Source organism: Ixodes scapularis, unplaced genomic scaffold, assembly GCF_016920785.2.
Source record: "Ixodes scapularis isolate PalLabHiFi unplaced genomic scaffold, ASM1692078v2 PGA_scaffold10__122_contigs__length_95168666, whole genome shotgun sequence".
NCBI classification, from domain to species: Eukaryota; Metazoa; Arthropoda; class Arachnida; order Ixodida; family Ixodidae; genus Ixodes; species Ixodes scapularis.
In genome coordinates, this window is record NW_024609836.1 from 74,828,386 (window position 1) to 74,845,934 (window position 17,549).

At 46.4% G+C, this 17,549-nt stretch overlaps 1 protein-coding gene across 1 annotated transcript in view; it reads left to right on the top strand.

Annotated features, from left to right (window-relative positions):
* Positions 1 to 15,323, top strand: part of LOC120843967 — a 40,649-nt gene extending 25,326 nt beyond the window's left edge. The window contains exons 4-5 of the mRNA XM_040215495.2: positions 13,275 to 13,360; positions 14,977 to 15,323. Of these exons, the coding sequence (XP_040071429.1) occupies positions 13,275 to 13,360; positions 14,977 to 15,198 (308 nt within the window). The 3' untranslated portion in view covers positions 15,199 to 15,323. The remainder of the gene's footprint in view (positions 1 to 13,274; positions 13,361 to 14,976) is intronic.
* Positions 15,324 to 17,549: the final 2,226 nt, after the last annotated feature.

Genomic DNA, 17,549 nt, shown 5'->3' on the forward strand with positions numbered 1-17,549 from the left:
CTACGAAGCTGGTGACACTCTCATTCTGTTCCTGGGTCCTCGATTGTAGCACTGCAGATCTTCGGCCCTCTCTTTTCGGTGTTGACTGGCGAAGGCACGCGTCGGCTTATTCTTGCAAAGGTCCCGCGAAGTGAGGGAGGCTTCGTGGTTTTCGTACCAGCTCCATGCAGTACCGTCAAGCGAGAAATAAAGCTTCTGTAAGCGCGGCTCGTCACTCCACCCGTTGTGGAGGGCCACGCGATCGTACGAGTTGATCCAGTCTTCCACGTCCTGATAGATCTCGCCGAGGAAGGGAGTAGGCGTGCGCGGAGCGACGGGCAGGACGACGACCGGGGGGGGGGGGGGGGGGGGGGTGGTCATCGTAGGGATATTTTTCTTTGGCTTCTGCAGCAGGGGACCCGATTCGGAGGACTGACCTCTGGTATGACGGCTTATTTGGGCTTCGGCGTCTTCTGCGAAGGGTAGCCTTCCGGAGCTGAGCAGCTCACTTGGCCGGGATGCCTTCGGAGGGTTATGCTCCAAAGGCATAAATCGTGATACCCCGCACCTCCACCAAAATGTCTCGAACGACAAGTGCTGAGGAGATAAAAACTAGCGTAAACCAAACGTTTAATACGGCGAACTTGCATATGCTCACTTGTCGATTTGGCTTTATCACTGGAACGAGTGGAGTCACCCACTCACTCATCACCGCAGGAGTGATTATGTGCACTCTCTCAAGGCAATCCAACTCTTCTTCGATCTTTTGTCGGAGGGCGTTTAAAACAGCCCTTGGTCTAAGAGACTTTGGTTCAGCATCTTCATTCGTGCAGGGTTTCATGGCGTAGCCCTTCCCTTCTCCTACACCTTCAAACATGGTATTGGGTTTGTGTAGCACACTTGCGAGAGTTAAGGTATCTGCATGCAGGTTCTGCGCATTATTCCAGTTCACTTGAAGGTCCTGAAGCCATGCCCTTCCAAGTACGGGAGGTCCCCCATTCTTAACTTTCATGACACTTGACTTGCCCGTTGTACCTCATCTCCATTTGAACCATTTTCTGTGGAACGATGGGCTTGTCGATGTACGGCTTCAGCGTTATTCTTGAAGGTTCCAACTGGATGTCTGGAAGTATTTCTTGAAACATCTCCAGGTTGATCACAGTCACGGGTGAGCCTGTATCAAACTCGATCTGTAGAGGTTTGTCGCAAACCTTTTCAGTTACCGTGATGGGTTTCGGGTAGCTTGAGTCGATGAAATAAAACAAAGTTTCGTCTCCGGAGTTCAGTGTGGTGACATGGTTGGTGAAGTCTAATTTATACTTTCCTTTTGATCTTGGTAATCATGTCTCTTGCGCGGCAGTCCATTTGAAAGTGTCCTGTTTCTCGGCATATTTTACAAGTCTTGCTCCTTGCAAAGCAGTTTTTAGGGTCGTGATTGCTCTTGTCGTAGCGGTGATATTGGATTCTGCTTGTGCAAAATTTTCGTTTTCCTTCGTTCGCCTTTTTCAGAAGTGACGCATTGTATTTCCGCCCTTGCCCCAAGCGACTGACATCATGTTGGGTTTCGGTTTCACTCCTTATTTTCTCCGCAGCCTTAATGGCTACTTCAATCGACGGGGCAAGATCCACCGCTGCCTCGAATGTCAGCGTCGGTTCAGTCCGCAGTTTTTCGAGAATGTTTCCGTCCATAATGCCGTCTGTGAGCTTATGTCAAAGTCAGTCGTTAAGGGAAACACCGAAGTTGCATCGCAGGGAAGGCTGTTTGAGCGCAGCTGCGTAGTCTGCGATGGTTTCGGATTCCAGCGGCTTCCGGTAATGGAATTTGTAGCGTTATGCCATTTCATTGGGCGTCGAGTCTATGTGGTTCTGCGCTAGTTGAACGATATGTACGTATGTCTTGGTGCTTGGTTCGGCAGGTGCTGCCAAGTTCCGTATTGGACTGTAGATTTCTTTTCCGACGATAGAGAGAATAACATCGGCTCGCTTTGATGCCGGAATGCCGTTCGCAGAGAAGAACCCTTTAATCCATTCGATGTACAAGGACCATGATTTCAGTTCCTGAACGAACTCTTCATTTCTCCCGATGCGAGGAATTATTTCGGCTTGAGATTGCGCGTCACTCACGTTACCGCTGTTTCATTTGTTCTGATGTCACTCAGTTGTTTATATCCGTCGTTGAAGCGTGAATCCCATCCTCGTCGGCGTTGAATCTATCAGTTAATTTGGGATAATGCAAAGATACCTTTATATAACTGTTTAGGTTACAACCGGTCGGTGTTAAGAGAAGCATCTTGTCATGTTTGCGACCACGTGCAGTCTGTTACTTACAGGCGTCTTGTGCTTCTCCGGGAAGGGAGAGCCGAGCCCGTCGCTCGGCTCTCCCTTCCTGTGTATCGCTGTCCATCCGCTGTTAATTGGGCTCAATAGGTCGTATTTACCTTACACTGCGCACACGGATGTAATGCACGGCAGACGTCCTTAGTAAAAGACCACAGCAATGGAAGGCTCCGAGCAATTCAGTGTCAAGGAATGACGCGGAAACTCCTACCTACCGAAAATATAGTATTTTAGCCCGCACACAATCCGATTATCCGGCAATCGGTTCCAAAAGCCTAAACTGTAGAAAAAAAAAAAAAAAACAGGGCAACTTATGCAGAGGAAAGTCAATGCAGAAAATGAACCCGGAGAGAATGAAAACTTGGAAGTTTTGAATCTTTTGTTAGGTTTGCTTGGAGAGGGCCGCTCGAAATCTGCGAAAACGTCGTTAAGTTTAAGATTGACATGGGCGCCGACGTCAATTCAGTGCCACGTACTGGGGTGACATGAAATATATCTTCGAAAACCTCCAACCTACTGCGGCCAAAATTTCCTGACCCGTGATATAGAAAATTGCGGTGACCGTCAAATTCTGTGCAAAAATTCAACATGGTCCACAGTCAGTACATGATGACGTCGATGCTGTGAGCAACCTTGATGAACCGCTTCTTGGACGTGAGGCCAGTGCAAACCGTGGATTTGCCGTGTTTGTGCAGTCTTTCACAGACAAAACTCTTGCAAAAAGCCCAAAGAAGGAGTCCGAGCTCACCGAATGGACGTCCGGCAACGTCAAAAAAAGGTACTTATTCGTCAATTGCAACAACAGGCGGGAAGACATTTATTCACTGGACTGCCTTCCTGCAGTACGACCCGCAGAAGATTATGCGTAGCGTAAGCGAGGGTGAAACCTTCGAATACCACATAGTCGTTGGTAAAAAGGGACTAAAGTCTGATAATGCGACCGGCTCGGACGGTGCATCAGTGCAGCGCCGCAGACAAGAGAAATCGCCACAGGCATGGCATAAGGTTCAGTAACGACCCTGTAGGACTCGAGTTGGAACAGAAGTGACGTGTCTATGGAATAGGACTATACCTGTGCAGAGGTGGGCGTAGGCTTCGAAGGTGACAAGCAGGCAAGCAGGCCTACACTTAAAAAATCGGATCTGTCTTGGAAGGTGACAGTCAAATGAAAAAATGAAAATCGTTTGCAACTTCCTGTAACGCCGAATTAGAGCGCAGCTCTTGAGGAGGATGATGGAAGGGTACTGAGAGGAGGTTATACCCATCCTCCCTCCTCCTCCCCTCGTCATACTGGCGCTACTCCACCACGGGGGCCACGTGACCCCCGTGAGGTCCCGCGACCCCCCTTAGGTCACGTCGCCCCCTTAGGTCACGTCGCCCCCGTGAGGTCACGTCGCCCCCGTGAGGTCACGTCGCCCCCGTGAGGTCACGTGACCTCAGGGAGGGGACCACATGACCCCGAGGTCGCTCACATGACCTTATGAACGTCAAGTGGCCTCAGGGGGTCACATGACCCCCTGAGGTCACGTGACCTAACGGTTGCGCCGACGGCGACACTGACGCCGACGCCGACGGCAACGGCGACGCCGCTCAAGCCGGAAACGGGCGCGTAAGAGCTGCACTCTCAAAAGCGAAAATTAAAATATGTCAGTTGATGGTATAAGCCGTAATTACTTTTGGACAGAGAGATTTGGAACGGGAAAAAAGATGTGTAAATATATGTGCTGTGGTGTCTTCGCCAATTCTATGTATACTCGTGTTTGCCATATGTTTACAACTGTCATTTTGTCCTCTATGCAGTCCTCCATTGCACGAGGGGAGACGTGGTTGTAGTCAGATAACAAAGGAAGACAATCTGCGTGACACACGCGCTTGGAGTCTAGAGTCCAGCGTGACATGGCGTCGTCTCGTCCTTCATAGATATTGCTACACTCTTGTAAGCAACCATTTCATTTCCTGCTTAACTTTGTGGGAGCGAGGGCCTGCCACCCCGCCCAGGGGCCGCTACCGACCGCCCAATGAGGACACAGTGCGAAACGCACAACAGCGCATGAGGAAAGAGACAATAAAAGGAGGACACGCCCACAGAACTGGGGGGGACGGACCGAGGTCACGGAGGCGTGTAGTTCGAACTCTACGGCAATGTTTTACTTTGGTACTAGCAACCCATTCCTGTTTCTCTAATAAATGTGGTTTCTTCTTACGGAAACCTAGGCTTCGTGTTGTTCCTCCCGGATGGGCATGCAGCAAGGCAACCCTACCACAACTTTTAACATCTGAACATATCACCAATGGCGATAGTGCACTTCGGCGCCTCGCTGGTCCAGAATGGTCAACAACACATTGGCGTGAGCTGCAAAAGGCGGCCACAGGCTACAAAGTCCCAATCCGCATGTTGGCCTCACCCCCGAAACAGCACTACAATGAACCACTTAACTGAAAATAGAAACACTAACGAGAAAGACGCCATGATCCATACCAAAAAAGTGCAGAAAGACGGGACACCTGCAAAGGATAACGACGAGAAGTCATGCTACTTCCTGATGCGAATGGCAAAAACAACGAATTAACATCTTTAAATCAGGTGACATATCCGAAGAGCAGACCATCTGGCATCCCCGTTAACTTCAAAGCGACCGGATTCAGATCATTTTAGCTATTGAACCACAACTCAATAAAAAATTACATTATTGGGGTTACGCAGGACACCATTTCACATGAAATCAGCAAGTACGATAGCCTCTCAGTGAATGTGTCATCGCTCTGTTTAGCCCTACAATCTCTGGACGCCGTATATATAACTGCACACATAACCCAGACGTATTTGAGGAAACTGGAAAATATCGACCACCTTCCTGTCGAATACTCCAACTCTGAACTGCTAGGGTATTTACTTGACAACGACGTATCATCCGTTCGTCGAAAAATAGTGTATCAGCAGTAAAGGGCACGAAAGCGTCGAAGAGAAACCATCTGAAAATGTTGTTCTTATGTTTCGGGTCGATAGGCCAATGCTTCAGCACGTATTTCTTGTCTCCACAAGACACCCAGTCAAGGAAAATTTCGGAACCAATGTGCAGTGTTTCACGTACCAAAGATACGGCCATGTTGCAAAATTGTGCAGGGTACAACACCGTTGCAAGATCTGCGAAGGACCACATGATTACAAGGACTGCACCAATAGGCACGAAATGAAATTCCTTATTGTGGCGGGAATCATTCTTTCACCCACTTTTTCTGCACGCTCACGGAAGCAAACCGCGTCCAAAACGTTCAACTTCAACATGCTGCATAAAAGGAATCGAACGCGCCATGCACAGCCACCACATTCCTAAATTGCCCAAGTACCTGCTGAGGTGCTTGAAAATCAACAGGCAATGTCCCGGCGGTCTATATACACCAGCATGCTAAAATGTCCAAATAAAATGCGCAGGGCACATAACAACAAAGAGAAACAGAAAAAAAACAACACCGAGCAACCAAATCAAGGATCTTCTATAAAAACACCAACCTCGTCAGGAAAATACCGCCCTACGAATCCTACAGCATCTTCACATCTGCAGACCATCTGATTCTCCCCAGAACGGTGGTATGCGCCAGATAAAGGCTCGTGTTTCTTTTTTGGCACTAAAAGCCATGTAAAGGCATCCAGTTCATCTTAAAACTTTCCAGAAGTCAGGACATTTTCTGCAATGCAACACTTGCTATTCTCATTAGATGATAATTGAAAGAATAGAAAACAATATGCCAGCTAATGAAGAAAAACAAAAAAAAAATACGCCGAAAAAGTGACAAAGAGCAGATTTCTCCACTGCACTCGCCAAACGTGTCAAAACGCGGAACACCGGTGTCCGGCGCTTGGCTTTTGCAATCGAGCGCGTTCGACGAGAAAGTGAAGAAAAAGGCAGCAAGCTTTAGGTCTACCCACTAAACATCCGAACCAGAGCTCTGCGTTCTGAGGTCCCGCACGCTCCCGTCTCCTGTTCTTAGTCCCTTTTTCGCTCCCCATAAGAATGCTACAATATTTCAGTCTAACGCACGGACGATATGATCACGGCTGTCTGACTTTCGTCACTTAGATTGTAAGTATAAATACCCATTATTGTAATATGCAAATCAAGGTTCCCCCAGAAATTTCGGCTGTTAGTGTACAAAGAAGGTTACTCGTTACGTACTGCTGGGGAGAACCGAGTAACGCTATTCATCGATCGAGAACTCACGTACATGCGATATTTCATTCTACCCCACGAGGGTAACGAGTAAGTTTGTGCAAGAGTTTCTAAATGACATACCTCGTATACAAAAATTGCACCATATATACCGCCGAAATAAAAATTTGGGGGACAATGCTTAGAAAACAACGTCTGATAAACCGAATATTCATGACCCTGAATGACGGAAATCCCACATTCCTCCATGCAATAAGTAGCTTGCGCTGCCATTTAGCTTGGTATCACATGCTGCCTGGTCCACAGGTGCAGAAACACCTGAAAGAAACTATATACCCACTGATATTACAATTCATGAATTTGTCATGAAAGAAAAACTTGAACGAACGGGAGGGTGAATTGGTGGGAATTCAAAAAGGCGATAAAAAGCCCCCCCCCCCCCCCCCCCAAAAAAAAAAAAGACAAATATTTTCGATTTTAAACATGCAGATATCTGTTCTGCAGAATAATCCCCGCACAGTTATCAACTGCCGGATAATCAAACAGTAATTCATGCCGAGGATTATCGTATCCACAAAATTCGACTGGCAGAAAGAGGTCCAAGACGATCTAAACTGACAGGAGATGTTCGTGCGGCGAGAAGGCTACATTAAAAAAATATGTCTTCATTTAGATGAACTACGCCTACGTCAATACCGAGTATTTTGTGCCAAAATCGATTTCCGAAAATCCCTCAGCACAATTTGGAAGATCTTGAGTGAATTCAAAACAACTCCTGAAATATACAACCACTCCGAGCCATTTTTATTTTCAATGAAACACATTGCGAACTTTATTGCGTATAGGGCTTCTGTGATGAAACTTTGAACAACCTGTGGCGCCCTCATTTTGGGTAGCAAAAGCTCACTTGATTGGGCCGCGCACGACTTGCGGCACCTCGGCTAGTCTCTTTTTTCTTTCTGTGTAGTGCTGAAGAACAAAAAAAGCACTTTTGTACGTCCGAGATACGTTAGATTTAACGCCGGGAGACAATCGAAAACCCCACATTTATGATAAGACCGCTAAGGTATGCGTTTCTAATCTCGCGAGTCGTGTGTCTTGACTCTGGCATCCCGTCATTTCCCCCGCACACTTTTCCCTTTGGATTACGTCATACGGCGACTATTGTCTCACGCTCTTATCGTCTAAGCTTTGACCAGTGCATCGACGGCGCTATAACTTCTTTTTGTTTCTTTGTATTTTTATTGTTATCGCCTTCCGCACCACGCCATTATAACTTTTCTTTTTTTTTTTTTTTTTTTTTGAATTCTCGTCGGTATCGCGTTCCACACCAGAGCAGCTGCCCTAATCTGGGGCCCTAAGCTGGACGCTTGGCGAAAACGACGGCGACGAATCTGGCGGCCGCGATTGGCCAACGCCTCACTTGACCTTGGCGCCGGCCAATCATAGGCGCCGAATTTCTCGCCGACTTTTCCGCCAAGTGTTCAGGTTAGGGCCCCTGGACACTTAGCGAAAAAGTCGGCGAGAAATCCCGCGGCTCTGATTGGCCGGCGCCAAAGTTAAGCGCGGAGTTGGCCAATCACGGCCGCCAGATTTCTCGACAACTTTTTCGCCAAATGTCCACACTCTAAAAAATGTCTGTGCGTCTAGTTTCACGCACAACACTCGGAGAGCCAATCAGCGCAACTTATGGAGGCAGCTCAGCGAAAGACGATGCGGAAACATATGTTTAGAACAAAAAGCGCAGTCTGATGTTCAAGATTGTACTACCCAAAACAAGGCCTACCAAGTTCCTTTACCCAGTGCCTCCTGGTCAACAGGGGAGGCCTACGCGTTCCGCATCTCTCTCACGGGAAACGCGACCCAGAAAAATGACACCAGAATGTAAATGAGTAATGAACCTGCAGTTTAGGAAAAGAACTTGGATGAGTTATAATGATTCACTAAGGCGAACTAGAAGTAGCCCTTCCATACATAAATCCAAAATCTGGTCCCGGTCCCGATGGCATGACATACGCTTTCTTAGCTCACATGGGGGCCGGTCTTAGGATTTAGCTGCTAAAATGTTTTAATCAATCTTGGGCAGATGGAGAAGTACCCGGTGATTGAAAACGGGCAAGAAGTGTTCTTTTACTGAAGACAGGAAAGTCGGGACCGCGCCATGTGGCATTTGAAAACCGTGCAGAAAAATCGATGGGAAAGATTATTGATAGTCACTTAGCATATCTCGAGGAACAATATGTGTGCCCCAAAAGAATGTATGGTATCCCGAGAGGACGGAGTTCAATAGGTCATGTTCTCGACCGTGTTAATTTTGTAGAAGAGGATGAGTGCCATGTAAAATCACGATCGCTGCTTTACTGAACGTGAACGGGGTATTCGATCGTGTCATACACGATGCTATCTTACAAAGGCTACGGGAAGTTGGTTTGGAAAGCGGTTCCTACGCATAGGTAAAAAGTTACCTTTCAAAAGTTGCAATCTTTATGATATCACGAGAGCGTAAATCCGTCGTTCACTACTTCACTCGAGGTGTTCCTCAGGGAGGCTTCTTAGACTTAACACTATTTAATATGACACTAATTTGCCGTGATCAATTGCTACTATTCCGCCTTAATTTGTAATTGTTTGCAGATATATCCAGATATAGGCATCCTGTCTACTCGGGTGAAAGCAAAGGCAAGAGTACAAATATATTTCAAGGGGCTCCATAAATACCTTTGCTACTGAGGCCCTGAAATTTGTCACCAAATCATCTGCCATCGCGTTTAGCCTACGTAAAGTGGAGAGATATCCGCTACGTTTATGCGGCCAAACACTTATCAACGTAACGGGAAAAATGTTCCTTTGTTTATAAGCAGAGGATAGACATGGTCACATCATATTACGTAGTGCAAAGCAATAAGCTCACAAACTTTGTCGGCCATTTTTTTTTTATTAGCGGCACTATGTTGAGCGCGACAGTACCGGCTCTCCTGCGGTTAAATCGGGCTCTATTACTAGGTTTGCTTCAAAAGTGTCTCCCCACTCTTTATGCGATGTTTCAAACAAATCCAAAGAAAATGAAAAGAACAGAAGCACGTGCTCTTCGCGTTTAACTTGTCTTGGAATTCTGGTTGGTACTTCGGTCATGGTCACAATTGCAGAGGCTCAAGAAACACGACTAGAATATCTATATATTATAAAAAGTGAGAGCCAATTTAAGACTTAGTGCAAAACATGGCAATTCTCTTTTGCCAATAATGACTTAAAAGGACTATAATCAAGTCCCTCAAGAGCTCTGTCCCAAATGGTACCCTCTGTTCCCGATGATCTTGCGTCATCTAAAATTTCAAAAGCGCCACCATGGAGAGTTCCTGAGCCTCATGTCACAGTTGAAAAAGGTAGAAAGAAAAAGCAAACACGCCAATATTTGCGATTATGCAACTTAGTTTATATAACATTGTGTATAATCACGCTTCAACGAGTCATGTTTATACCAATGGATCTACTACTTTCGATAGTTCAACACTGTTGTCTGTTATTGTTTCAAAACATCTCACAACGACCACGTCTAAGCTGTCGGGACAAGAAGCCGCACGGCACGTGGAGAGACGGCGCCGCTAGTGGGAAGAAAAGAAAGAAGGGGAAGACAGAAAGACAAGGCTCGTGGCGGGGCGAAGCGCGAGGCAGAACAAGACCAGGACTCAAGGCGAAAAGTCGAAGACATCGAGCCCACAGAAAAGAGCCGCACCACTGCCAACCTTGGCCACCCTCCGAGGACTCATCGATACATGAGCATCGATTAAACCTTTCTGTGATGATAGCGCTTCCCCGTCTAACCTCCTCGGAGCGAAAGGAATTCGGCCTGACCGGGCAATATGGACGGGCGACCCACATGACTGGCGCTTCCAACGTGGGGCCCGATCAGTCTGCCGCTCTTTCTGTTCGCTCCCAGGGAGTCCCACGAATCGCAATATCTAAATTTAGGATTCCTTTGTTTTTTTACAGCGGTGCTGTTAAGAGCTAATTTTCCCAGTGTCGTGTCTGAGGGCAAACAAATGCCGACACAAAACTTTGGACATTTACTGCCATCTATAAACGACGGCGGCAACCAGACAACGGGCTTGTCGGTTGTCTGGTCGTCGCCGTTATTTATTGATGGTGGCAACTTTTCTAGCCTTTCTACTCTGGCTTGCCGACTTGCGGCAGGCCATTACTTTATTCCCACCATAGTATAGCTTCACTGGTCTCCCTTCTTCAACAGATTGGAAAGGCGGGAAGTTTTCCTATAGAAATTTTGTTACCCCACTGGACACCAGTGACTTTAATGTTCTGCCGCCATGTACAGGTCTCGGAATAAGGCCACCTCGCCAGAGGCCTCAACCCGGTCAGTGGCAGACATTGACTCGGACATGGGAGAAGGCACGAGTAGGCAAGCGAGCGTTGAGGCAGCGCTAGAGTCCCCAATTCCAGCGGTGAACAAGGAAAACACCAGCGATCTAATGCACGCCATGACGGCGATGTTCGCGACGTTTTCTTGACAGATGGGTTTGGCCCCAGGGTGATGAATCCCGTGCCTACGCCCGTGCCCCGCCCGCGGTTGAGTGTGCTGACGCCGGCCTATTCGGGCTACTCCGACGGAACATCGGTACACGATTTCTGCAGGATATAGACTCGTACACTCCCGGGTCGAGCGCGTCCGGAGTGATGGCCCTGATACGGATTATCCCAATCGCGTTGACGGGCAACGCAGCGCGTTGGAGACGAATGCAGAGGCCGTTCCTTTCAATGGAAGATTTCCGTGCACGGTTCAGGGAGAAATATCTGCCTCCCGATTATGAGATACGGATCAGAGATGAGCTAGTCATCCGTACTCAACACCCGGACAAGAGCCTCATAAAGTACATCCGCGATCTCCAGAAGCTCTACTCCAGAGCCGAACCTACAGCGTCAGACGCCGAGAAGGTAGCTAGGGCGATCCGTTAGTGCCACCTTAGCTTTAAAACCTAGTTGTGCGGACGTGACTTCACTGATCTGGAAACATGGAAACACTTGCCAGAGAGGCGCGCACCATTCAGGCGATCTTGCTCGCAGAGTTGAAGTATCGCCCCCCTGCACGCGCAGAGGAATCTCGGGAGCCGGGTTGCGATTGGACAGGACGAGACGCGGGCGCTTGCGATGACCCACGTATGCCGTACGTGGCCGTTACAGGACACAGGAGTGGCGAAACTGCTGTAACCCGCGTTTTGGATCCCTTCACTTTTCAACAGAGGCGCAGAGCAGCCAACGTGGGCTTTTCCAGGACGTGGCGTGTGCAACCGTCTTGTGCGTAAAGAGGGGAAAGAGTGTCAAGGTTGTTACATATATTGATTGTATATGAAACGCAGTACTTTCCTTTCAACCATTTCCAGTTTGTTTACACTCTGATGCCTCGGTAATATGGACGCCTCTGTTCCTCCCAAATATGTTATAATGTGAGTTGTCCATAATAACAAGCCAAATATGCATGCATTTTCCCAGTTTGCCCTCGAAAAGGGTGTCTATATAGCGGGGCATTCATATTAACGGGGTCTGTATTAAGGAGACATGACTGTATCTCCTTGTGTAGGATAGTCCCAAACGGCTGATACGTACTCGAGTACTGCGCGAAGCAAGGTTTTGTTTATGCAATCAGCTTAGTTGATCTGGTGCAATGCTTTAGATTGGGTTTTAGGTGCCAAAGTTGGCCTTGGACTTAGCGTACAGTTGTATCAACATGAATGCTCCACCATAGGTCCGCTGAAAGTGTTACGCCAAGGCATTTAAAGTTCGAGAGGCTTGGGAGAAAGTTGTTTATTGTTTAGCAAAACGTAAACGGACACTTTTTTCTAGCTATGGTCACACTGACATTTTTGGTTGGGTTAAATGACCTTTGCCAGGCAGAGCACCAGTTTGAGAAATCCTGCAAAGGTTTAGTGAAATAAAGCTTGTCTTCTGGTGGTTTTATATCGCGGAACAAGGTACAGTCGACCGAAAACTTTCTTAATTTCGCTTTAACACGGCAACCCAGGTCGTTCATAAAAATAAGCCATAAAAAAAGCCCCAGGACAGACCCCTCTATATGGCGACTTTCCGCACGTTCGTGTCTGCTGTCTTAGTTCAATTTATTGTCTCATGTCACTATATACATCATGATTCCGTTTTCCCATATTTTGAGAACTGATACGCTATCGGAGGCGGCCTCTTCTACTGAAGAAGAAAGAACAGTGTAGCCAATATAGTTCGGCCGTGACAATTCCTCGTATCTGTCTACTGCTTTGGCTGTTCGGATAATGCGGCAACATTATCCACAATACATAACGGCGGGGCGGGAGACAAAACACCAGGTAAGCGACCTCACGCACCGATAATGTAACGATAAGAGAGCACAGAGCTCTAAAGCGGGTAGGCAAGAAAAAGCTCCTCTTGTCGAAGTTCATCATTCGCACAACCTTCACAGGCAAGCGCCGTCGAGACCGACTCCACTTTTGAATAGCCGCTCCCGCCATTCATCTAGGTGATTTTTCACCGTTAAAGTCAAAGAAGGGTAGAACACCATGTCGACCTTTTCAAAAAACAAGATGAAATCCGCCGTTGAGCTCAGAACGATGCCGCACGAAACCCTGTGCGATGTCTACGTCTGTTTCGAAGACATCGGGCTTACAAGCGCCAGGTTACTCTTTTCTTCCACTCGGTCCTTTTCTAGCTCATCCAAATGTTCTCTGTGGACGTGTCTCGAGCACTGGTCGGTCCTGATGTGTTATGATGACCTAACGTTTCTTTGCGAAGCCACCAAAGTTGGAGGCAAGCTGAAGTCGTACTTGCGTCTGTTGCCTGAAAAGAATCAAACGATGTGGGAGCGGATGACCCCAAAGATAAGCAACATTCTTTCATACTGAGTAGCTTCGTCGCAGCCAAAGTTGCGCAGGCAAGGGAAAGCATAACCAGTTAATGAGTTACGTCTGCTTCATAATGTGCATGGCCTCTTGTCAGGGGTGCACAACGTAGCATATACACGCGGCATAGCACCGTATAATATTTCAACTCGAAGTTAAAATATTTAAGAAATAAAAAAGAAAGAACTGTTTGTGCAGTCACGTCTCATTGCTGAGTCAGTTCACGAAAACGATCCAGGCATAAATTCAACCCTGAAAAATTCTGTCTAAAAAAATTCTAGGTGGTATTGGTGATGTAAAAAACAAAAAACGCAGGGATTACCCTTTCCAAGATAATTTTGCTATAGCTATTTATTTCATTTAATTTTTTATGAACATTTCGATTTTGCGGCAAACAAACCCCAAAGGGTAAAAAACAATTTTTTTTCGAAAAGCTTTGAAACAAGATTGTGAAATAAACATCGCTTTTAGAAGGTAAGCATATTCTCGTAAATTACTCACTATGTTTTGTCACGCATTTCCGAGTGTTTTGAGGGTTCAGGCAAGTTAAATATTGCCGCGCTCAGGGCCCAGCAAACAACGCTTGGTCACGGAATTTCAGAAGATTCCCGTTTATCTTTACTCGGGGCGTAATTTTCATCCTTTCGCCATTGCTTCTTGTACTAGAAAGTGCCTGTTCATTCTCGCCCCGAGCCCGCGACGCTCGAAGCTTCTTTGCCGAACATTTCAGGTGATGACGAACTTTTGACAAGAAGCAAAAAAAATAAAGTTTTTTAATTAATATAAAATTTCACATTAGACTAGTACAATGATGGTACTATTTGTATTCAGCTCGTTCTAAACTTACTTAATTGTTGATAAAGAAGGCCGACATGTTTGTGCTAACATAATCAGTTCGAATATTACACAACTGAAATATTGCGTTACCTTATTTAATATCAGCTGACCAGTCTGGGAAGCATTATGATGTCAATTTAAACAAAGAATAGACCCCTTTCAAAAGTCACGTGTTGAATATTAGACGGTCGGAACCACTGCACAATGGCGGAGCGACGGCATCGAGAAACGTGCAAGTCATTCCATAAAATAGCGATCGCTGGAGCGCGGCCAACATTCCGAGCCGACGAGCCAATCAAACAGCGTCAAAAGTGCAACGTCACTGCGATCATCACCTTTTTCTGTGGGTGTGTTTTCTCCAGTGTGCCGTGACGTTGATGTTTTAGTCCGCCATTGTGCAGGGATTTCACAGCTGCTAACAGAGTACCGTATTTCGAAAGGGGTCTATTAGCGTTGATTGTTATGGCACCTAAAATCTTCGAAGGCGTTCTAACAAGAAAAACAAATTATCATCTCTATTTATAAAATTATTATGTACCCAATACGATTGTTCGTTTGTTTATTTTTCGAGGAAAACTGCAGCAAACGGCAAAATAAAGATAAATTCACATTGTTTATTTCAGTGCTCACTCACCCATAAGCCATGGGCATATATGCACGTTTCCATTTCAGGTCTTAGCATTAGATGAGCTATAAAATCAAGAAATGTAAAAACCCGTGGTCGCATTAATTTAACTTCTCAAGTTTCATGTTTGCAGGTGCACCTTGGCAAGTATAACCTTCCAAAGGCCCGACTTATGGAAGTCATGGCACTCTTGAATGAGAACGAAGATTACAACCTGTTCACAAACAACTGCAAGCACTGGACGAAGAAACTGCTGAAAGAACTTGGCATAGACTTGGACAATGCGTCCTTCATGAAGACGCCGAATTTCATCGATCGCTGTTTGCGCTGGCTAATGGACTTGGAGTCCATCTAGCTCTCCTTCAATTGCACGTTTCTCTGACGAGTGGCAAAGATGATGGAAACCAGCCCAACTCCGGTGCGCCACTCAGCGGTTTCATGTCAAGATTACGAGTTGGTCTTAAAGAAAACGTAAACGAAGGACTGATATCGACATCACTCCTTCGGACGCATGTAAATTGTCAAACTAGAGTTGTAAGAAATATAAGCGGGAACAGCCCATCGGCCTTGTTGCTGTGACTGCAGAGTCCACAACCGTCATAATCTCAATTTCTCAGAGTTAAAAGACAGAAGCCCAAACTTTAAGTTTCAGCCCTAGTTTAGAGCAGAACGTTAATAATGACAGAAAAGTGCTCCAAATATACCGTGAGAGGCTGTTCTCTCTCATATATCTTACGTCTGTTCAGTGGCTGGCGGTAAGAGTTGGAATCTTTGAGCGTCAGCCAGGCAGTAAAAGCCAAGCAGTCCACTCTCTGTCTCAGCTTTAGTCCAGACGTAGCCGACACTACGAGTACGAACTGACGGAATCAGTCAGACAATGCTAGAAGCGCACCATGATGGCTTTCTGTGTGTTTTTGGACGTGTTCTATTATCAATGAATATATCATAAACAGGAAAGGACCAGTGACTTCCGCTTTGGACGCTGTCTGATTTGCCCCATTAGCTCCTAGCGTCGGCTGCGCCTGGATTTAGGCTGAAACGAAGTTTACAAGCAGTAAGCAGCAAAAGCTACATGAAAAACAGCATGAGTTGCAAAAGAAGGCACTTAGAGCTATAGGAGATGTCCCGTTTGACTTTCATACCGCCAGCGTATTAAAAACATTTTATGTCATAAATGTCCACACATTGTATGATTACAGGCTCGCCACTAGCCTAAAAGTGGAGCAAATTAGAAATACGAACTTTTTTTTATAAATCTTGCACAAATCTCGAAAGACATTCATAGTTACCCTACCCGCGGAGCTGAATGTTGGGAGGTGGTCACACCGAGAACAAACTATGGCACACAAACGCTGAAATGCGTTGTTCTTAAATTATTTATTCTGTTTTTAGCTAAAGGTATTGATTGGGACAAGTTATCGTTGAGCAAAGTGAGGTCACCCTTTTGTCCCATATAATACACCCCAAAACTTGAAATCGCCGTACAGCGCTCTATAGTCGATCAGACGGCCCCGAATTTTTCGAGGCGCTTGATAACGGTGGGATATAACTTATTAAATTGTTAAAGTATGTATCAAAGACCAAAGAAAAAAAAACAAGCAGTTTTTGCAGTAGGGCCCAGAAAATTCCGATAATCTTTTTCGTAGTCAATAATACGTACATTAGCTATCTTAATAAGTTGCACCATCATGGCTATCAAGCCCCTCAAAAAATTTTGGGTCGCCTGTTCGATTATAGGGCGCTGTACGTCGAATTGAAATTTTTGGGTGTATTATATGGGACGAAGGGCGTAATAATACACCTTTTTTTCTGAGTGTAAGGTGTTGTGATTAACATGTTGTGATGGCGATCATTTTCTGTACATTTGTGTTTCTCTTTTGATTGCTGTATTATTTCCCCACTCTGTCGCTGCTGCTGTAGGCGGTCAGGAACCCGCGTCAAGCTGTACCGCAGAGCTTTTTTTCCTGATCGCCACCATCATCTTATGGTGGAAATAAACACTATTATTAATATTATTATTAAGTGAAACGTAAGAGCTCGGACTCTAAACTCGTCAAATACAAAGCAGAGGTCGAAGCTCACGGCGCGCGCCAATTGGACTATCGCGACAATGACGCAGCGCTTTTGTCGCCGAAGGCCAATCGAACCGCTTCGCAAACTTTCGGCTCCAACTTTGTGTTTGGCGATTTTAAAGTCCCTGTAGTGGCTGTCTGTAAATTTGTCGACGCGCAACCCAGCACCTCCCAGACAGCTGCAAAGCCTGCGTTTCATGTCGCATGACGTCACGTCCGGGAAGCCGGAACGGGCGCTGATTGGATGCGAGTGCCGCGTCAGCGTTGTCGTGGGACTATGATAGGAGGCGAGTCCCCACGCGAACGCTTACGCGGCACTCGCGTCCAATAGTCCTATTGCTATATTACTCAAGCATCAAGGAGAATGCAGGGATTGATGTTCCACGCGCCGCACGTGCTGGCCTCAGCGGCAGTAACTTTTCTAAAGCAAATCCCTAAAACAAATGGCATCTTGCACGAGCGTTCGTCAACACTTTATTTTGGGCATTTACTTCGAACCTTTTATACGGGGAAGGCAAGGCCAAGATTCCGAGACATCCGGGCTAGTTTCAAAGCTTCCCACCACGCGGCGCTCAAAGACCAACCTGCAGAATATTTTTCAACCAGAAAAAAGTTCCCCTCGACACACTTCCCA